This window comes from Labrus mixtus, chromosome 15 (genome assembly GCF_963584025.1).
Source record: "Labrus mixtus chromosome 15, fLabMix1.1, whole genome shotgun sequence".
Taxonomy (NCBI): domain Eukaryota; kingdom Metazoa; phylum Chordata; class Actinopteri; order Labriformes; family Labridae; genus Labrus; species Labrus mixtus.
The window spans coordinates 21,267,002-21,289,556 of NC_083626.1; the positions used below are offsets into that span (position 1 = coordinate 21,267,002).

The window sequence follows — 22,555 nt, forward strand, 5'->3', positions numbered from 1 at the left end:
ACTATGCTGAGGATTCTGTACTGCTCTGAAGAGAAAATCATATTTTGTGTTCACACTATATTATAAAATGCCCATTGTTTCACAAATGTTCATCTTTTCTCTCCAGATGCAATCCTAAAACATTTAAAACCATCCCCTGCCAACCCTGGGCCACTTCTGCTCCCTGCACTGTTTGGTATTGTTTGTTCTGTTACTAGTTATTTGGATTTATTTACAACAAATATTAGAGTTATTACCATTTAATTCATGTTTGTTTAGAAGTTCTTGTTTATTTTTAAAATAAAGAAATTCTGATTAAATATAAAGATGTATGCCAGTTTTCTTTAAGTCTATGAATATTGTCTTTGGTGGTCAAACTGTCTGCAATATAAGCCTAGGGCACCAAAATGGTTAGGGCCAGCTCTGTGTCTATAACTTGAAGGTCACATATTATGCAAAATACACTTTACCCTGATTTTCTTACTCTAATATGTGTCCCTAGTCTGTCTACAAACCATCAGTTATTAGAAAAGTAAATCCTCTTCTTTTGCCTGCTCCACAGGCGTTACTGCAGCTATGTGTTTGTTCTGATCTCGGAGTCTGCCTTCTCAGAGTAAAAAATTGGGCATGGAGAGAGAAAGTCCACACAAAGAGCCACATCCTCTTTCAGAGACGGGGGCAGGGTCAGACACAGCTCATTTACATTTAAAGCTACAGACACAGAAACGGCCTGTTCTGAGCAGTCACTGGATATGCTAACATCTGCAGATATTATCGGTCGAGCTCTGGATGATAATGCGATTAAATTTGCAGCCTTTGTATGCAACTGACATATAACCACAGTCTGAAGTAAACTTAGTCTTTTATCTGTTTCAAGGAAGCTCGGGGGCGCCGATTGCCTGACGCTATGGTTACTGTTACTGAGGCTATAGTCCTCCAAGCAGGCGGCCCAGGTTCAGGTCCGACCTTTGGCTCCTTTCCCCCCATGTCTTAACTACTCACACGTTCCTACTCTATCTACTGTCCTTTCTAAATAAAGGCAAAAAGCCCAATGATAAATCTTTTGTTTTAAAGGTAGCTTTATTGGGTTAAAGAGTGTTGACGGACGTTTTTATTGTCTTATAAAATCTTCTTGCCCCTGTTTTGTGGTTTTGTGATAAGACTAGTCCTCAGAGACCAGGCAGAGTGCAGCCTCTATCAGGCCGCTCAGGGAGCAGCTGGTCTACTGTCAGCAGCGCCCTCTGGTGGTTGAAATACACCATGAGTGAAATGTTGATGTTGACCATCTCCACAACAGGCAACTCTGGGATAACTGCACTTAACATCACATTCATTTTTATTAGACATAATGTAACAGCCGTATCAAAATGATTTGAATATGTTAAATAGAAGCAATAGAATAGTTTCTCATAAAAAAAAAGCCTCACATGCATTACATTACTCTTTTTTTCATCTGAGCATCAGATAAGGTTTACGTCGTAATCAGTTCGCCTTTAGGAGGACCAGACAACTTTGTTATTTGGTAGCATTGGGTGAGATTTCCTAAATGTTCACAGCCTTCTAAATTATGCGTTTGGAAGTGATACCAGTACAGGATGCTCGTGGAGAGGTAATGGTGTTCTCACAATGACATGGCCATCACCACAATGCATTGCTGTCCCATCTTCGCCCGCTTAGAGAACAGAAAGTTTTCACTTCTCTGGTAGGGTAAATGTAGCTGACACATGATAACAAGCAACTCTAGACTGTTTCAAAGGGGGCGGGGCGTGGTTAATCTGCTTTAATAGCACAAGCTATTGATCATGTGAATTTCAACATGAGGCCTTGATAAAAAACCTTTGTAATGCAGGAAACTTATCACACACATGTGAATAAGATGAAAAAGTAATGCTGTTTGTGGAGCATTCAAGTCTTTAAGTTGTTTTTTTTTTGTTTTTTTAAAGGGAACTCATTGTGTTTTCAGGTCAGAGTTGGAAGACAGAAAGGGGATTTGTCAGCGGTAGCACACCTCTGATATCTCCATGGCCAGCTCTATGAGTTCTCCTGCATCCTGGCAGCAGCCACAGAAGTTACAGTCCAGCTCCATCTTACAAGCGCAGCAATCGCTCCCCTGCTGGTCGCGCTCACTGGACGCCTTGATGTATTTGTATGAGGGGAAACAGCGGCTCACGGCCCTCTCACATGTATCCGGTAACAGGACCATTATTAACTCGTGGAAACGACAGTGCAGACAGGCGAGGAGAAGCGCGGCGCAGTCATCTGGTGGCATTGACGACGTGGAAGAAAGGAGGAGCACATCACAAGAAGAAAACACAAATGATTATGCAAATTACACAAAGTAAAGAACTTACTAAGCCTTGAAAGATTACCGAACAGTTCAGTGGGTAAAGGTTAAGTGACTCTTAATTCATAAAAACTAGATCCGACTAGAAAGAAACAAAAAAACCAACATAGATAGATATATATAAATAAATAGAACGACAACAAAGACAAAGGTAAGAAAAATGACAACTAAAAGAAACAAAGAGACTTACGGCTGACACAGAATAACCCAAGAACAATATACAACAACCACACAGAGACACAGAACAACCCAAAATACACAAAATGCCATCAAAAAGACTCGATACAACAACAAAAAGACTCTAAATGACCACATGGAGACAAGGAACAACCAAAAAATACTAACCCTCTGGTATCACGCTGGACATTTTTGGGAGGGAGCAGTTTTCACTTTTATTCGTCAATCATTTTGGTTGTTTTGCTGCATATGGCATGAATTTTTGTAAGATGCTTTTTTTTTTTTTACGCATTTTAGCCATTTTCCCCCACGTATTGAGGTTAAATCTTTTAATCAACTTCATTCCTGATCAAAACAACCAAATATTTTTTACATTTTTTTGTATTTTAACCCTTCAAATTCCAGTTTGACTACATGATGTCACTGTTGGTTTTTATGGGGAAAAAAAAGCAAACACACACAAAAAAGTCATTTTCGTATACTCACTGATCGGCTAGTGGATTGTTTTTTTAAATCACAGCCTTGGAAGTGTCAAAGATTAGCAACAACATTGATGTTGATGAATCCATGCTAGTACGCCATTCGAGGACAAAATGTCTCATTTAGTCCCATTAAAACCCACATTGTTCAATCTCACAGCCATTACAGAAAATAATAATGCAATCTGTAATGTCATTTGAGATAAATTAGTCACTTTTACTGTATACCACCACATGGTGCCATTGTTAGCCTGTACATGAAGTGCTTGTCATTTCATCGTTTCTGTGCCTGCTGTATTATGACCCTGACAGGCGCTGGAATAAATGTATGTAACTCAAATGATTGCAGGGGTGTCGGTGTTGTGTCAGCTGAGTAATGTGTCTGTTTGTGTTTTTATGTTACTGTGCATGTATGTACAGTGTGTGTGTGTGTGTGTGTGTGTGTGTGTGTGTGTGTGTGTGTGTGTGTGTGTGTGCAGGGACAGAAATATATATTTAGTTTACTGCAAGTCGCAATTTTCACATCCTCTCTCTCTCTCTCTCTCTCACACACACAAACACACACACTTTCACTCCTTCATTCATTCATTCATGTAAGCATGAGACCAGGTTGCAGGCGTGTTCTTGTGGCATTTTCTTTTTTTCATTCGTGCTGTTTCATGTGTCTTTGAAGTCGACAGATAATAAGTGAGCTTGACCCAGCTTGATCTTATTGTGGAACTTCAAAGTCCTTTGATAACATCGCTTTAGCACTCTGCCTTACACAGCCATACATGCACTCCTCCAAGTAAATAAAAACATGGGCCCCTGCTCATGCTGCACTTCAAAGAGGTGACGGCGGAGAAAACAAAAACAAGGGTTAGTGTGTTTATGCACCTGGCCAAAGCCAAAGCTATAATAATGGTCGATGTCTCAGCCTTACGCTGGTTTGTGCTTCTCACTGCTGTCGATCCCTACTGGAAGAAAGCCCAGTCATACAGGAGGAGGCTTTACTTTACTTGGATGAGTTGGGGAAATCCCTGGTGTCTGCGGAAATCATGCAGAGACCCATTCCATTTTGTAGGTTTTATGGACCCCTAAAACCAATTAGTAAGAGTGATTATAAATATTTGTAGTTGGATGCTTCTCAGTGTTATCCAGAGACTTTGAGTGTTCACTGCTGCTCACATTTTTTGCTAAATGCTAAATAAATGTTGAGAATAATTGTTTCAGTGAAAGTGGAAAATATTTCTTATAGTTGTCTTACCACCAAGAAATGAACAAGAATTTCATGCGTAGGCTTATAATGGGATAATGGCACCATGGGGTGGTATACATGTGATAATGACACAGTTAGCGTTTGTTCCCCAAAAGGAAACACTGACATCATAAAATGTATTTTAATATTCTGTAAAAAGTGTTTAAATGGGACATTTTTGTCCTCAGATGGCCTATTAGGGTGGTCAATTTTAAATCTGACACTGCACAAAAACTAATAATGCATCAACAATAATGCTGTTGCTAATCTTTGACATATTCAAGACTGTGATATAAAAAAAAATCCCCCAGCCCCACATCATTGAGCATATGGAAAATAACTTTTTTGTGGGGTTTTTTCTCAGTGACATCATGCAGTCAAACTGGCATTTAAAGGGTTAAAATCCCCCAAATGTTTAAATATATGGTAGTCTTGATCCGGACCAAGGTGGATTTAACCCCAATAAGTGAGGAAAGATATTTATATATTTAATATTTTTATGAATAGTTTTGGAACTGGACATTTATGTCCCTAAAAGCGGGTCGTACATTTGAATGATACCAGAGGGTTAAGAAAAACAACAACCATAAAGAGACAAAAAATGATGATCACAAAGACACAAAACACAAACAAAAAGAGTCTAAATTATCACAGCGACCACAGAGACATTCCGTAGCTTAGCATAACTAACTAAAACCTTGAATTATAACACTCTGCACCACACCAGACATATATTCAAACTCTGGTAAACATGTTTTTCAGTGACTAATATTACAGTTTCAGGGCTTCTGTGTTTCACATCACATCAACACTTCTACTTTCAGATGTGTCAAACAATACCTGCAGAGTCCGGCAGGTAGGAATCATCCGAGGAAAAAGGGCTGCTGCTGTTTTTAAACTTGTCAGAGCACGTGGAGAAGCTGGATCCACCCCATTCACTGCCCCCCAGGGGATCATGGGAGCTGGAAACTGTGTCCGGCTTCTCCAGCTCTTGCTCTGAGATGGTGCTCAGTCTGCGGACCCCGCTGACAGACTTGCCCCTCATCTTTCGAGACGGACCGCCCGTCACTGGCTCGGGGGTGCTTCCTTTGAAAGAACAACATCCCACGATTTTTTTGGTGCACAGAGTTACTGTTACAGAAATGAATTGCTGTTTCAGCACTAAGTCTCTAACAGACAAGTTTGAACCAGTGTTAATTATTCAGTGCACCATTAACATGCAGAATGTCAGGGAGGTGAGACTTGGAGTGTATAATGGAGGAGAGATTATTGATTTGCAAGCTTTTATTTGGATCTCGTTTCCTGAATTGAATCTGGCCTGAGGAAAATATATACTGTGTGAAAATACACTCTCCCACTTACATTTGGCATGCAGCACATCTATAAATCAACCCCAAGTTTTGACTTTCTCACTTCTATTCTAGGTGCTACTAACAATAACTCTGTCAAAGCAGCTTTTAGCCAGAACTGACATGAAGTAAACAACAACTACCTACCATCTGACACATGGTTCTCTGTCTTCTCAAGCTCGACACAATCCTCATCATCGACAGGGGGCTTTTTGGGAGTTGTCATCTTATGCAAAATAAAATGGATAAAACACACACAGTCAGATAATAATAACTGAATTCAAGAACGATGCATATTTTTAGAAGCAGCCCTTTTTTTTTCGTGCTAAGTTTAAGAGTCATGCAAGTTTCTTCCGTTCTTACAAAACACTTATTCTCTCATGAATTCTGCCAAGTAATGCACTTTGAAGATTACCTGTGTGTACTTGTTCAATATCCAACAGAGTAATCCGTAGCATCCGCAGCTGTGATGCCCTCTGAGCCGGAGCCTCAGCACCTCCCATCGTCATGCACACACCCAGCCACACTGTGAGCACACTCCACATCGATCAATACTCGCCACTCAGGAAGCACAACTACAAATCTGTGCTGGCATAATGCATGGAAGATTCATTCAATTATGGCATTATATCAATGGAAAAGGTCAAGCCAGGCCTCTTATCAAACACCTGGAGATGGCATGACAGACTACTCAAATAGGGATCCTAACGCAGCAGTGGTTAGTTTGGCACACCACACATCTCAGACAGTACAAGGGTGAATTTATCAGATTTCTAAAATGGACATGCCGCAATTCCACAGTGGGACATCTGCCACCGAGTCCATTTGTTTCATTCCATTAAGAAATAAGTCCAAACTGCACCCAGACAATTCCTTCTTATGAAACAGTGATAAATGGTAATTTGACTAAATCACACAGCATTTAGAATGCATCTACAAGAAAGCCCAACAGCAGAGCAACGCTCTCCTAAAATGTCTCGTCTCCTTTTTTATTGCACTTTATCCTGGGAATACCGGTTACTGTATTTTGGCTATGAAACAGTACATTTTGCTCCTGTTATTTCCATTTCCATCTATATTAAAAAGGAAATAATCTTCAGAAAAGGTAAAGGGGTAATAATGGATTTGAAGTGTCTAAAAATGTAAATTCTTGTTGGTGTTTTTTGTTTTGGATTTTGAACATTTCAAAAAATCAGAGAATCGAAAAAAAAAGACCAAGTACTTTGAGTTTGCTGTTGTATCTTTCATCACTAGAAGTATGCTGATTTAGGAGGATGAAAAGTTTAAACACCAGACAGGACATTTTAATAACAGTAAAACCGGTCACTTATTACATCACTCCTCACATTTAACATTGTTTCCTGGTACAACTTTCTCACTGAAAAATGCAAGAAAAAAAACAACTCACTGGAACATGCAGCTAAAACCACCACGAGCACCTGAACCCAACTGTCAGAACTTGACATGCAGCAGAAAGGAAAGCAGTCTGCATCACTGAGGACCTTTAACATCCCCTTCCCCCTTGGAGTAGGCCTACTATTGACGAAAAAAGAAAACGTACAGAAACTCTTTTATTCCCACTGAAATATACATTTTACACAAGGACAGATAAACACTACGTTTTAACATTTGCTTTTACCTCTTTATGGAACTTTTGGTACTTTTTACAAATTTGATTGACTACTGGTCTAAAGCCTTCTGCAATTACATACAGAGACTACAGGGCTGCAGCAGAGCAGCTTCTAGTGGCAACTTTAAAGTTTCATTTTGCAAAACACTTTTTGCTCAAACAGAGTTTTGAGTAAAATCCTGGAAGTCGCTACCTGATTGCTTGAAGCTTACTGCGAACTTCACCACTTTTAAGAGATCCACCAAACCCTGGTCAGTTCAGCAACAGACTTGTACTCATGTTTAAATTGTTTGTTGCTATATTACAGTTAAATGTGTGCCGTATTGTATCTTTCTGTACCCAGTTTAATCTTTATTTTGCCCTTTTAACTGTTTTAATCTCATTAACACAAAAGCCCTTCTAGGGACGAGTGTCACTATGATACTTGCATTGGATTGTTGTTTTTAGTTTGTCTATGTATACTATATCTGATCCTAAGAAATAAACCATGAATAAATACATTTGATTTTTATGTGAGTCTAATGGGTGTGAATATTTGTGTCACTTCAGCCTTTAACCTCGGGTCATTTTCTGTCACAAAAGGTGCTTTCAGACCAAACTGTTCTCAGGAACTATCCACTATGGAGCTCACTCAGAACTACACACCATGGGGACTTGTTTTTTCTGTCTGCATTCGCACCACTAAGGTACCAACTCTGAAGCAGGAGCTAAAAGGTTCCTCTAAACAGGGTTCTGGGAACTGAAATAGTTCATAGTTCATGCGGTGCAGAATCAATAAAAAAGGGGGGGAAAAGTTCAAACAGCTTCTAGAAAGTTCCTGTGGTCTGAAAAAAAGCCCTTATGTGATAGACAGTACAGTTTTTTTTTTTAAATCTTTGAATCTTGAAATCAATGACACACACAGTGTACACATTTATCATGAGGAATTTATTTGTCATAGAGATGCATTGGTTTACAATAATGGTAAATCTGTATTATCTACTCTTACGAGCTCGTTTAAGAGCAGATTCAGCGATGTTCATGTAAGGGTGAAAAAGACCGACAGCTTTATAGAAACGACGTATTCTTTCGATCAAATGGTTATACCTTCAATACAAATATATCAGATCATGTTGGCAGTGAAAATTTCATTTTTTAAAGCAATATCCTTTTTTTTCCCCACTAAATTTGTTTTTAAAATAATTTGACAACTATAATAAAATCAACTCATGTGGCCCCAACATAGCAAAAAGGAGCTTTTTGAATGGAGGAAACTGTCTCATTGTGAAGTGCTAACTATCCGTGTTCCCTTTCCTTTGGCTTCTCTGCTCATCATGGTCCTTTTGTGTACAGATATATATATATATATATATAAAAAAATTAACAGACAGTTTCATCAATGTGTTTCTGTGATTTCACTCTACTGTACAGACAGAATTTAGAGCTAGATTAAGAACAAAACAAAAAAAAAAAAGAAATTCAGATAAATACAGTGAAAAAAATTCCCTAGGAAGAGTGTTTGGTTACGTAGATGAAGCAGTTTTTTTTTTTTGTTTGTTTTTTGGGAATATAAAGTCACACAGAATGTGAGTGAAGCGGCCTGTCAGTGGAGAGCTCAGACCTCACGGTCAGAGAGAAGGCACGCGGTCGAAATGAAGGCTGGGCCTCTGCGGGCTGCCGTCTTCTTCATCTCGGCTCATGTCCGGACTGTGGCCGTGCTCGTCCATGCTCTCTGGAGACTCGTACGGGTAATTCTCACATATCTCCTCGTCCTCCTGCTCCTCTTTAATGCTGATGAATATGCAGGAAGAAAAAAAAAAAAACATTATTAGGATTATTGATCGCATAACTACATGAATCACAGCTGAGGCTCATATTGAAAAAGGGAACATATAAGCTCTGGAGCGAACACTCACAAAGCTTGCGGAGGGGACTGTGTTGCGCTGCTATCACTTTGGTATCCTGATCCATTAGCGAGGGCGCCGTTCATCTGCTCTTGGAGAACATGAGGCAGGGAGTGCAGCGAGATGCAGCCCATGGAGGCCGGGCTGTACAGAGAGTTGTTGCCGTCTAGACCACCACTCTGCAAAATTCATTCTCGGTTATTCTATTTATTATTATGCATAAACACATAACAGCAGCTGTGGCACATTTCTGATTACTGCTATACATAACACAGGAGCATCCCATAGCTCTGTGTCTACACTGCAACAACAGCATTCATCATTTCAATTGAATGAAAACAACAAATATCAGGTGAGCCTTACCTGATGGGCAGACCCGGCTAAGCTCTGGCGGTTCTGTGAGTTCTTCAGAAGAGATCTATGAGGGAAAAAAGCCAGATTAGAAAATAAATACCTGAAAGACCTGATAGAAGCTCTATACCTCACGACAATGTTGTAACTTTGTGTCCATATCTTCTAAATGGATCATCAACTGTTCTAAATGCTTTCTTTTCTAATGTGCAGGTTGGACTAGCGGTTAGGTTGTGCGCCACACGTACAGAGGCAGTAGTCCTCAAAGCAGGTGGCCAAGGTTCGACTCAGACACTTGGCTCCTTTCCTGCATGTCATTCCCCAATCTCTCCTTTCCTGATTCCCTACTCTATCTAATAAAGGCTTAAAAAAGCTGAAGAAAAATAAACCTAAAAAAGGTGCTGTTGTTTAGCCTTCAGAGATGCATATACTGTACATGATGCAGTCATTGGGTTTACAGGGCACTCTTTCCCAGCAGGTCAGACACAAACCTTTAAAAGTTTGCACGAGATTGTGTTTTTATACAATTCTTTGAGCTAACATATGTTTCACCAGTTCATTAGCTACAGCTGTAAACGTATGCCAGCCTCATTTCAGCTGAAAAATCATCAGTCATCAATGTTAAAAACAAACATGAAAACACCCTGCGTTTTGATTCTTCTGACTGAAATCTTGAAAAATAGAAAAATAATTTCCAATGGCAAATTTGATCATTGTTCACTTAACATGCCTAAGAATGTGAAATTTATCGGGGGTGGGTGGGTGGGGTTTAGCAAACAGCCGGATGCCCTTAAATACCCGGCACAAGCAGCTGCCAACATAAACACTGCACCTCTTATTCTGTTTGTTTAATAAGATACACACAGTTTAGACGTTTGAGTCATCATGGTTAGACATGACAAAGGAATAAGAAACAATGATGAGGGCTTTTTGACCACAGGCTTAGAGCGAGGTTTTACAGTTCAGGGCGGTGTGGTATTTCTAGGTTTTTGCCTTGCAGTTTTGCACTTCTTTAAAAAATAAATATTTTAAACTCGGTGCTTCACTTTGTTCCCAAAGACGTCCTTTTGCTAGTGTCAACATGCCACATAAACACGCTGAGACTCAGCCTTAGCAGCTCTTTACTTGCTTACAGTAAACATTGTGTTTACTTATCAGGTGGAGCTAAAAGGTCAGAAATGGCAGACTTCTTCCGAGATCTGGTGATACCTGCACGTGATTCTGACTACATGTACAAGGCACGCTTACCCGTTACCAGCCGTCTTCTGGGGTCTTCTTCTGTGGAACTCGATCTCGTCTACCGTCCACACAGCCCCCTTAACATTCTCCAAACGTACAAAGCATTTATGGAGGCTGAGGTTGTGTCTGACGGCATTCTGAAAGATGACAAAGAATAAAGTTAGGCTTAATTTACACACTTTGTTAAATGCAAATTAGTGACATTTGTTAGTTTCCACAGGTGTAAAGTAAAGACCTTTTCTCTTCCATGTAGAAATAATCAAAAGACATGGATTATTTCAAAGAGTACATACCTTCCATGTAGCTGCGTTGCGTCTGAAGTATGCAAAGTTTCTTGTGAACCAGTTGTAGATTTCATTTAGCGTCAGCTGATTGCGAGGTGATTCAAATATTGCCTAAAAAAAAAAGAAGTCCAGGAGAGTGTTAGAGAAACTAGAAGTTAAGCAATTGAAAAAGTGGCTCTGCTCCATTTCAGTGAAAGTGACATGCTTCCATCCATTCTCATGCAAAACATGTGAATTTCTCTTCTCAACCATACATGAATATGTCTGTGGATGTTTTTTTTAAAAAAGGAGGGATGTACACATTACCTGTCTTATGAGAGAAGCGTAAGTAAACGGAGGTCTAACTTCTGTGCCCAAGTAGAACTCCTTGTTATCAATAATGTCTGTAGGAAGACATGAGGAACATATAAATATATACATTTAAATGAGCATAAACAGAATTCAGCTTTATACATGAGGTCACTTATGTCATTGTTACCTTGGCTCACAGAGCGGCTGTACCGCCTCCGTACGGGTGTTCCCGTGAACATGCTGTTGGGAGTGAGGACTGAAGGGGATTCAGAGAGCGGCGTCAGGGGTGTTGACGGTGCTGTGGCACTCTGAGAGAGGCTCATAGGAGGAGGGCCTTTGGGCAATGTTGCCTGGGAGAAGGATACATTAGATACCAGATTCACCTGAAAAACAACAACAACAACAACAAAGCACTTAAGTCAGGAAAGTATCAGTGCAGCTATGGGCCAAAACAATATTTACTTTAATTGAAGGAAGCAGCTAAAGCAGGTACTTACAGGCTGAGCTGCGGGTTTGGGTTCAGAGGACTTAAGATGAGCCATCATAGCTTGCAGTCGTTCTTTGTCCTTTTTCAGCTGTGTTCAGACGAGAGGACGGAAATAGAAGTTGAGAGTTGGGTGAATTCACAGCTTGTGTTACACGATGAAATGACATTTGGTGTTGGAAATGCTTCTTTTCTGGGATCCTGAAAAGTGCAATTATCTTAAGACCCATCACTTCTGTTTTTGGGTTTTGGCTGTGAAAACACATCACCGCAGCTAACACTGAAAAAGACGTCACTCAAGGTCTTTTATTTGTAAGTTGTTCCTTTTCTTTTCGGTTTATTCGTTTTAAAACATCACTTGATGCCACTGCTCTGAGCAACGGTTTAGTTATAATTGTGAAGGTAAGCAGCTGTTGTCCCTTTCATGTTTCTGATTTAGAAAAGAAACTTAAAAGACCTGGACATAGAAAATAAATTGAATGTGTACCTGGAGCTCCAGCTGCTGAACCACTTGCATCTGCACACGACACTGAGCTGTACTCTTGTCGTCCAGAATGTGTTCACTGTTCAAATGTCTGCAGAAAAAACAACAACAATCAAAATCAGGACGTGCTTCAGGAAGGCTATGTGGGCTACAGGCTGAGAGTAGACATCATCAACATTTTTATAGTGGCTTAAAAACCACAAAGATGGGGCGCCGGTGGCATAACGGTTAGTGCGTGCGCCCAATGTACAGAGGCTTAAGTCCTCGTGAGCAGGTGGCCAGGGTTTGAATCTGACCAGTGGCCCATCTTCCCGCATGTCATTCCCCACTCTCTCTCTCCCCAGTTTCTGACTCTATCCTCTGTCTTATCTCTACAATAAAAAGCCCAAAATGTATTTAATACTTGTTTGTTTTCACCACACAGTTTTAAGACACAGAAATAGGAAATAAAATAGGACTACAAGAGGACATTAAAAGAGGAAATACAATAAAAACATTTATTTTCTCAATATTTGCTAAATCTGTGCAACCTGCCGAGCATGGTACCTGTGAGTGAACATTAAATATGACACTGGCTTTAGAGGTATGCAAAGATTCACCACTCACTTGAGAAATGCCTGAAAGTCTCCAAAGACCGTCTCACAGCCGGGCCATTTACACATGCCATTTCCATACAGAGGATGGCTGTTCTGCGTGCTTTCATCATATGAACCACTGCAACATGTAAAAAAAAAAAAAAGAAAAGAAAAAAAAAAAAAGTCAATCATTAATGAAATATCTCAGTCAGCATTTTTGTAGTAGTAAAGGAATAGTGCACCAAAAACGAACGAAGTATGAACAGCTAAAGCACCTTTCTTTCCTCTTCAGGAGGTTGTGATGACCGTTGGTGCTCGATAGTTGACCAGAAGACTCTCTGGTGTCTACACCCACAGACAGGATGCTGCCGTTCTCACAGCCTGAAGTCACACACAAACATGCACACAACAAATTCATTTTTTGTTTGCACGAGTCACTCTGTAATGTTAACCCAAATTAAGATATATTTTATTAATCCCGAGAGGGGAAATTCAATTTTACCCTCTGTTGTTGAACATGCTACACACACATAGGCTGAAATACACACACATGCACAAACAGGATCCTGTGGACACGCACTAAAGGAGAGATGTCAGAGTGAGGGGGCCGCCCACAGCGGGCGCTCCTGAGCTGGTGGTGGGGGTCGGTGCCTTGCTCAAGGGCACCTTGGCTTCCCAAGCCTACAGACTAAGCTACAGCTGCCCCCCCCCCTTTAGCTTACGATAAAAAAACTGAAATCAAAGTTGCTTGGGAATTAAGGGGACTTCTATAAAAAATACAAAATTCTGTTTAATAAAATAATCAGTGCAATAAATTCTAAATTCATGAAGGTTGTTCTAAAGATCTAAAATATTCATTCATTTTAATGGAAATCTTTGGAGAATGTAGTTTGCAGTGTGCTTCTTTTATTTAACCAACTTCTCATCCGTACGACTTGGACAATATCATCTATTCATGGCTTGTTGCCTCGCCACAACGTTGACCTAAAAATGAAAATACTGTCAAACACACACACACACACAGAAAAAGGACTGTCACGCAGCATACCTGGGGCGTTTGCAGGGCTGGTGGGAAGCACAGACAGCAGTCCTTGCCTCTGTAGGTTGAAGAGGTGTTGCTGCTGCACCTGAAGGAGCTGCTGCTGGATTGAAATCTGCTGAGCTGTCAGCTGAGAGGAGAGAGATAAAGCAATGTCTTTCAGTAAATATCCCTCTTTGAATACAGGAGATACCATACATTGTTCTAGGTTAAGTGTAGAGTGACATTCAGTTAAGAAAACATCAGCTAAGTTGTTTTCTTTCTACAAAGAAGTAATAGAGAAAGCTGTTAAGGACCAATTGAGATCACACTGGACACGCTTGGAAAGGGTGAAAATGTGACACGCACAATGTCCCACCTCATTGAGCAATTACAAAGTCAGAAGCTGCCGATCCCTAAGCTTACAAATTTAATGACAGCGGATAATGTTGTTAGCTATTCAAAGAAGACAAACCATCTGAAACTCTGATTCTGCTAGTTTATTATCACGATAGTCTCTGCAGGTCCAACACTCATGGGAAGCAGTAGAAGACATTTTGTCATGCTATTTTGGTAGCATCCAACAGACGCCATCAGAAGAAATGCCCTTCTGCTCGCATCTAACTGGACAAAAATGTAAGATAATAAATTATTTAAAACACCCAAAGCTGCCTCCTTTAGAAACTCCGCTTACTGACGGTGGTGTTTTTGAACACCACTGGGCTAGCAGGGATTAATGATGTCATACTGTCCACCATAAATACTTGTAAACAACTTATTGTGACTTAACTGGACTGTGTTTTGGCCTTTTTTTGTTTTGTTTTACTCATGCATTCAAGTCTACGAGACAAGTTTGGTTCCTGGGTTGGGGAAATCTTTCTGAACATGTGGCACATCTTGAATGGATAAAGTCAGGGTACTACAAGAGGAAAAAACTGAACACAACTTCTTAGGCCTAATTGGAAAAACTTCACTCATTAGCGCCTTCCACAGCTAAAAACACCTTGTGTGTAATCCAAGACGGTAGATGTTACAATTGCACCCTCATGTGCTATTTTTTGTGTTAGTGACACACTATGTCGATCCAAGAACTGGTTACATGTTGTCATCCGAGAAAACAACTGAAAACTTGGCATTTTGAAGGCGATTCCAGGGTGTGCAGTACAAGGAGCTGGATATTCTTATTGTTAGAATTTACTACAGAATGTTTTCACTGTTTCAGAACTGTTGACCCCTATCTGTCTCTGAAATATCATCCCTGTTGTGTAATAATTATTGCTGTGATTTTACAGTATTCACTAAGAAAATCATGAATTAAAGTTACCTCTTGGCTAACAATCCCAGCATTCTTCTGCTGCAGCAGCTGAATGTTTAGCTGCTCTTGCTGGTTCTTGAAAACCTCTTGAATTTGTTGCTGCAGAAATGTGGAAGAAACTCGGGTTAAGAAAATGTAAAAAAAAAACCTTGTGGTGAATGACAAACACACGACTCTTCTAAGATAAAATACATTACCTGGTGTAACATGAGTGCTTTCTGCTGCTGGAGCAGGGCTTGGAGCTGCTGTGGACTGAGGATCTGCTGCTGTGAGGTCGGCTGCAATTGTTGTGGGGCCTCTACGGGTGGGGTCATCATTGACACTGGAACCTGCATTGTTGAAAACAACACGTAAAAAGAATGGTTAAAAGTTTAAATCACCCCCAAACACAAACAAAAAAAAGTTCAAGAACAATGAACTGTTCTGGGATCAGTAACAAATAGGTATTTTGCATGTGCTCTGAAGCTTCTTGAATGTAATCTTTACAGACTTCTTTCCATTGTGGACAATCAGTCCATTCACTGTTTACATGTAAATAAGAATCCATATCTTTGTATCAGGCTAAAAGGATTAAAAGACACCGCCTTTTTTCTCCTGTAGTGACCTGACTTTGAGAAACAATGTTTATATTTAATAGAGCGTTTAACATTGACTTCAGCATGAAGGCCTCAGAACAAAAAGAAAAAGGTATAAAAAGGAGCAACATTACATGTAACAATTCACCCTTTAATTCAAAAATAATTGAAACAAAAGCTCCACTCAACCTGAAACTGAGATAAAGAGGTCTAAATCTGTCCCCACAGCTGCACAGTAGGTTATTTGTAACATTCAAACACGTCAACAGAGAAAAATCATGCGCTCTCTCTCTGTGCAGACGCTGCTATCTTACTGAATTGAAACATCTGAAGCTTAAGTAAACGTTTTGGGGATGCAGTGTCATAATGACAAGCCTAATAATAAGCCAGTTGTTTAAAATATGGTAGTAAGTATTTATAAAACATAGCTGACCAATCTTGGTCGTATCACTACACCCATAAAAGATAAAGAAATAAAGGTTTATGAAACTGTAAAAAACAACAAATGCTGCAAATGATCCATTTCCCCTTCATGTTCTGTGTTCATGCAGATGTAGCTGGTGTACTTTAGACTCCAGTACATGGCCAATGACTTGTTCTGATATACAAACACATGTTGTGTCTATTACATGTCTATGCACAGCTGCAGGTTAACCATTATTTTCAGTATTGACTCATCCGTCTTTTGTTTTCCCTGTCTACCTGCTCTGTCTGTAAATGTCAGAAAACAGTTTCAAATATGGATTATGAAATAGAAAACGCTAACTGCTGCCGGCCAGAAAATGTGTTTTGATGAACTGGATGGAGGATAAGCCATCGGCTGTTGACATTACGATAAAGGGAGAAATGTGGTGGTCTCCTTTAATTTGTCTTTGACCTGAAGAATTGACTCAGCAGGTGGTGAGGGGCCAGAACTCCATACAATGGCCCACAAACACTTTTGCTTAAATCTTGCTGTGTGTGAATAATTTAACTCAATTTAGTTCTGATTCATGTATCACTGTATCACATATACATTGACCTCTATTTAATGTTCGTTTTAACCCTAAAGGCGCCTTTAGGTAATCATAGTAAAAATGTATGTGTTGCATTTCTTTATGTGAAAAATCAATACAAACTGTTTGGAAGAAATAGAAGAGCTTTAAATTCTCACATTTGAAAAAGTGGAACCAGCATGTGTATGACATTATCGTTGTATTTTCTATCTTTTTACTGAATTAAATACATTTAATATTTTTTTTCATTTTGGTCTCCTTGAGTCAACAGTAATCTTTTCTCTGTCATGATTTTTTTTCCCACATTATTTGTCCTCTTGCTTTAATCAAATCTTATTTAACCTTCATTTAGTCTTCCTTCTTTGTCCTTACTGTTTGTGTTCCTTTTGTGTTCTGTTTATGCCGCCTTGGTTTGTGTGTCAAAGCACCTTTCAGACTCGTTTTTTAAATATGCTATTAAATAAAAGTAACTATTCTTTCTTTATCACTCACAAAATCATTGCAGCACAAAGCCTCTTTCTCAAGTTTGAAAAAAAGAAAAAGATCATGGCTACTTGCAGTTCTGCTTATTTGTTATTCTCAGTTCAGTGGTCAATCTAGCAAGCTGAACTTGGCTCTACTGCCACTGCAGCGAAAATAGAAGCAAACAAAAACAACACCATCAGATGTCTCGGGGGAATTAGAACTCCATCAAAACAACAACAACAACAACCAGTACCGCGAAAACAACAACAACAACAACAACAACATCCTCCGCTTGGCATGCAGCAATTACCGCACCATCCCCCTCTCTCTCTCTGTCAAGCCCCACAGCTCAAGGGATGTTTACAGTAAACATAAACAGAGTCATCAAAATTGCATAGAGAAATAAATAATGAATAAAAAAGCATACAGAGCCTGTTTATGAAAACAGAACTTGAGATTCGTATTTTAATTAAGGTCTGAACCACAAACAAACATCTCTCTCTCTGAGGCAGGGTCTGTTTCGAATCGGGTAAACAAACTGACAGTGAATTTCACACAGGCTTTGGGCTAACAATAACAGACGCCTGCCTCCTGGTTTGTCCTTTCTTATGAAATTCAATGCTGCAGAGGTGGCCACCAAAGCAATGAAAACAGGTCTATCCCACAAACAGAGCCAGTTGGCCCCCTCTATTTTTCTGTGGACACCATCAACACAACAACAGCCTTTGACTAATCCCTGTTGCCATGGCAGCCAGCAAGTCCAAACATCTTCTGTTGTTGTTATTGTTGAAAGTCATACCAGTGAGAAGCTGAGTGTAAACACAGATCTGTTCCCGCAAGACTGGTCTTGTGAACTTTGAGATGACTGACAGCCAGTACGAACGCTGAAAAACTTGCAGAAAAACAAACACAATGTGCTTTCTTTCAGGAGATTTATTTCTAAAATACCCCGATGGGTGCGGTGCGAGAGAAGATTGACATTTGCTAAAACAAAAAATATTTGGTTATTAACTCAGTTGAAGATTTGATAAGATGAGATCCAAAAAGCACAACCTTAAAATGACTTCACTCCCATTGACAAACACCCTATACAAGTAAGCACAATATTAAAAAATGATTAAAAATAGCCTCCTCATCTCACAGAACAAATACAGAGAGAGTTAAACAAACCTGATAGCCTCCATTGAAAGTCTGCGTGGCTGCTGAAAAAACAAATGGTGCTCAGCAGTGAGGTTCTGCCTGAAAGTCTAACTGAGCCTCGCTAACCTACATGATGTGAGCATAAACAAAACTAACAATATAACACTGATCCCTCCGCCCAGCAGGAGCTGTGCTCTCCCTCCCCTTCTAAACCTCAGCGCAAACCTCCCCCATCCCTGTGCTCCCCCTCAGCATAATAAATATACAACGCTGGAGAGTTTGGAGGCACAGGGAGTTTCAAAGTGAGAGGTTCATGGATACCTTTACAAATAAAAACTCAACTTGGTCATGTGGGAGTATGCTGCTCGCCCTGTGTCACTTTTATCATCTACCTGCGTAAGGGTATAAATAATCCGAAGAAGAATAATGATGTTTGATAACCACACCATAAACCTAAATTTAGCATAACTTACAGTGATTCACACTTCAGCTTTTTTTTTTTTTTAAAGGTTGCATCAGCTGCAAAAAATTTTTTTGTTCCATTGAGGGAAAATATAACAAATATGCTTCCCAGAAGATGTAACAAAATAACAGAACCTCCCTGAACAACAAAAAGAGCACTTTTTATGAAAACACCGTGATTCGCTTCAGAGCATTTTGTTCCAAAATCCTGAATAATGGTCTTACTACAGCATGTAGCTTTAGTCTAGAATAGCTTGCCTGTGTATGTACAGATTCTAAAAATCAAAAATAGTCAGAACATCTGTACAAATCTGTTCATGACCCGACTACACAAACCTAGGTTCTTCTAGTTATTTATTTCACAACATATTCTTAGGATCTTCAGTCTTAAGTCATTCTGTCATATCAGCATTATGCTGAGAAAGAATAACAGAACAAACTTCCTTCAGAGCAGTAACAACGCAAGATGCAACTAAGCACTATTTTTTAAGCATCACTAAAACTACATTTTATTTAATTTTTATTAACCAATTCATCATCTTGTCAATAAAGTGTGGAATAATTCTAGATTTTTTATTTTCTGGTCCTTATTTTTTAACACCAACAGTCCAAAGTGCGTAAGTCTCCTGGTTACTTTCCTGTATGAGTTTTTTTTTTACAGGAGAAATTCATCATATGTGTAAAGATGAAGTAAGGTTATGTTTACCATTTTTGCTTATAGAGTAATCAACCAATCAGCTGTCATTAAAGCAGTACATTCATTTCTATCACACTACTCCTTAGTGAATGGACTAATCATTACAGGTTAAAATACCTTATTGTGTCAACACATATAGAATATACAAAGACTCTTACGTTATTTCTACATGCGTAGTAAAATAAGCGAGGCTTTTAAGACTAATGCTGGTGTGTTGCATGAATGCAGCTGGAAGTGACTGACCCTGGGTGCCTCTGGAGGAGGAGTCTGGCTGCTCCTCAGTCGACTCTCATTCTCAGAGTTGTTCCCGTTCTCTGTGTGACTCGCTGGAATGGTGTGGCTTGTTGGTTCTGACCCAGACTCATGCATCTGGACTTCAGTGACCTGAGAGAGGAAACGATTATTAATGAAAACAGCTGGCTAAAGAAGAGCAAAAAGAAACGCAGAAAGCAGAAAACAGAAAACACTCATTTCTGGGTGTTTTGGACTTTTAGTCACAAGTGATTAGTGGTCCATTCTGTTCAAAATGTTATTTAATAGAGTCTGAAAAAGGCCTTATAATTTCAAAGACTTCTCTTTTTGCTTGTGCTGAAAGAAAAAGCTGACGCACTAAAAGTTAAGAACTACCCTGTTATAGCTCGATCGTCCAAGACAAACATTCTCTTCTACAAGTGAGAGAGGAACATGCTAGGTCTATTTGTTGAATAAGCGAGTGCTGCCATGACTACTGTAAACACAGGGGCCCTGGGTCCGTGTTTATGTGCAAACATATCTTCCTTCTGGAACAATTTACCATTAACCAGGTGGTGCGATAAACGGCTGTGGCAGGTAGTACAATGCACAAGTAGGCTTTTATGTATACAGCTTGGGAGTGTTTGAGTCAAACGCTTGGCAGCATAAACAAAGGTAAATAAAAGTAGGCAAACAAATAATGTGAGCAGATGGAAACCTACACAGCAAGCCTCAAACGAATCAGGCCACATTGCCTCCAGGATAATATGATTATGTTTAGGGTTACTCGACTATCAAATTCACAAGCTGAAATCAAACAGCAAGGCCTCACTTAAACAACATCTGTAAGATGATCTGATTAGACTGTGTACATTCAGAAGAACTCTCGACCAAAACTGTTCCAGCAGTCAGATAAAAATTAGTAATAGAGGAAGAAAAAAGCTCTACTCGTGGCCTTCTATTGGGCAGGACAAATAGATAACTACAAGTGGAAAGTTATGTCTAGGTGCCGCAACATATTCATATGCCAGGCATATCACAGATGGGTAAAACTGATGTAATTCCTGCAATCTTAAACTAACCCTATCTTATCAAAACAGGTTTCCACTCTGTTTGCTTTTGCTTTCAGGAGCAGGATTAGATCTGCAGACAAAGGGCAGTGTTTCCTGTAGACATTTCTGAAGATGTCAGGGGTGATTTTGGACACATGAACCAGGATGACTGACTGCTTGGTCCGTTCAACATAGGTTACCCTCAAACATTATTAAAAAAAAAAAAAAAAAAAAAACACATTTCATCCAGATACTGCGGGATTAGATATACTCGAGTAGTTGTGCGTCAAAGCAACTCTTTTTGAGGTGAGCTGTGTAAAAAGAGCACAGTGAATTTTGACTTCATTTAAACTATTCTCACCACGGGGGAAACTCTCAAGGAGTGGGGGCCACCCCTCTTCAAAAGAATGTAAAGGAAACCCTGCAAAGAGGCCTTTCCTTGTGAAGGAGTAAACAATATACACCCGCACCTTAGGTTGCCAACGACAAAAGACAAGAAATGTAAATCATCAAATCCCCTCGGGTGAAGCAATTTCAATTTAAATCAGTGATGTTTAAATACGTGTGTTACAGATGGAAACATTGCTGATTTTCTTTTTTTTTTTGAATTTATGTAATAAATACCCCCAATTATTAAATCAACAGTAAAATAACATCACCATTTAATAGACAAACAAAGGCGGATAAAAAAAACTAACAGGACATCACTAACACTGTTACTTAAGTTCCTCATTATCAGGCCATGTATGAATATTACCTACAGCTACAATTATTAGGATTTGACCGCTTTCATAGTTGATTAATATTTAAGTTTGTGATGCACTCTCTTATTCGGTATAGTCTGATACATCGTCCAAGGGAACACTACACATCTGCAGACATATAAATACTTATTATTATTATTATTATTATTATTATTATCTGGAGCTGATTCGGCCCATATACGTCAGATCGATACCGTTGTTACCACCTATTTCCTTTTTCCAAATTCAACATGTGGCAGATTGAGGGAGCTGGTTTCATGTTGTTACCTCCAGAATACAGTGCACAGCCCGACAATTCAACCCAGAAATCAACACAGTCAACGTTATAATTTAAGTATTGAACGGAGGTTATCTGTTACATTTTACCATGTTTGTTAGAGTAGTTGAAATGTCGTAAATTTAGCTTAGCGCGATATGAATGGAATCGATATCCGTTAACAGCAACCATTGCGGTCTCACGTTGGCGTGGAGGAGTTCTGCTCGCATACAGACGGTAGGTATCAATACGGACAACATATGAGGTTTCAAGTTTGTTTTTAAACCGACCTTATCATATTATGTTGTACATAACATGTTAGTTACACTGGTAAACATATTTCGACCAACCTTGCGGGTGGTATTCTAACAGTAAGGTTTCAACAAAAGCTAGCCTGCTCCTATGCTGCTAGCAGGTTTAAGAAACGTTAATCTCCCCCCTCTTCGTTTTGCCGAAAAAAATAAAAAATAATACACAATTAACTCATAATTTTAGTTTAATATCCATTTAACGAGTGTCATCGCGATATTGAACAAACGCGTACTCACCGAAATGTGAGGGGGCAGACAGTCTTTTGACTCGGGGTGGTGTCTGGAGAATGAACCTCGAAGCAGCACCAGTACCTTCCTTGGTAGCGAGCTAGCCACAAGTTGCTAACAGTGGGCGTGGCTAATGTAAAAGTAAACAATGGTGACGTCACGTCCACACGAGAGACTGTTACGGACCTTACAGACCCAAGACAGTAAGAAAAGACTTTATGTCCCCAAAGAGAGCCTACGGATTTTTTTTTGATTTTGCT

At 39.5% G+C, this 22,555-nt stretch overlaps 2 protein-coding genes across 3 annotated transcripts; both read right to left on the reverse strand.

The window, feature by feature from the left end:
• Positions 1 to 1,046: 1,046 nt before the first annotated feature.
• LOC132989701 (myoD family inhibitor domain-containing protein 2-like) lies at positions 1,047 to 6,048 on the reverse strand. Of its 2 annotated transcripts, XM_061057477.1 has the most exons (4): positions 5,981 to 6,048; positions 5,713 to 5,791; positions 5,057 to 5,302; positions 1,047 to 2,238 (listed from the first exon to the last, which is right to left on the reverse strand). In XM_061057477.1, exons 2-4 carry the CDS (start codon positions 5,789 to 5,791, stop codon positions 1,973 to 1,975), a joined length of 591 nt encoding a protein of 196 aa, XP_060913460.1. In that variant the 5' UTR covers positions 5,981 to 6,048; the 3' UTR covers positions 1,047 to 1,972. The 2 variants fall into 2 exon arrangements, with proteins under 2 accessions (XP_060913460.1, XP_060913458.1); XM_061057475.1 differs by lacking the exon at positions 5,981 to 6,048 and having other exon boundaries at positions 5,713 to 5,936.
• A 2,055-nt stretch (positions 6,049 to 8,103) lies between these two features.
• LOC132989685 (forkhead box protein P1-B-like) lies at positions 8,104 to 22,414 on the reverse strand. The gene is made up of 16 exons (XM_061057444.1): positions 22,305 to 22,414; positions 19,697 to 19,837; positions 15,317 to 15,448; positions 15,129 to 15,218; positions 13,835 to 13,955; positions 13,062 to 13,167; positions 12,818 to 12,925; positions 12,215 to 12,302; positions 11,741 to 11,818; positions 11,431 to 11,626; positions 11,259 to 11,335; positions 10,962 to 11,063; positions 10,678 to 10,805; positions 9,442 to 9,496; positions 9,091 to 9,257; positions 8,104 to 8,965 (listed from the first exon to the last, which is right to left on the reverse strand). The coding sequence occupies exons 2-16, from the start codon at positions 19,820 to 19,822 to the stop codon at positions 8,803 to 8,805; spliced, it is 1,737 nt and encodes a 578-aa protein (XP_060913427.1). The 5' UTR covers positions 19,823 to 19,837; positions 22,305 to 22,414; the 3' UTR covers positions 8,104 to 8,802.
• Positions 22,415 to 22,555: the final 141 nt, after the last annotated feature.

Bases quoted from the DNA above. Each gene is read 5' to 3' on its own strand.
- LOC132989685 (XM_061057444.1), bottom strand. From the start codon at position 19,822: ATGCATGAGTCTGGGTCAGAACCAACAAGCCACACCATTCCAGCGAGT. The intron at 13,168-13,834 runs GTATGCTGCGTG...GTGTGACTTCAG, and splicing joins CAGCCCTGCAAACGCCCCAG to GCTGTGAGAACGGCAGCATC. The intron at 11,064-11,258 runs GTAATGTGTACA...TTTTTTTTTTAG, and splicing joins ACGCTTCTCTCATAAGACAG to GCAATATTTGAATCACCTCG.
- LOC132989701 (XM_061057477.1), bottom strand. From the start codon at position 5,791: ATGACAACTCCCAAAAAGCCCCCTGTCGATGATGAGGATTGTGTCGAG. The intron at 5,303-5,712 runs GTAGGTAGTTGT...GTTCTTTCAAAG, and splicing joins AGAGAACCATGTGTCAGATG to GAAGCACCCCCGAGCCAGTG. The intron at 2,239-5,056 runs GTATTGTTTGAC...CAATGCCACCAG, and splicing joins CTACCTGCCGGACTCTGCAG to ATGACTGCGCCGCGCTTCTC.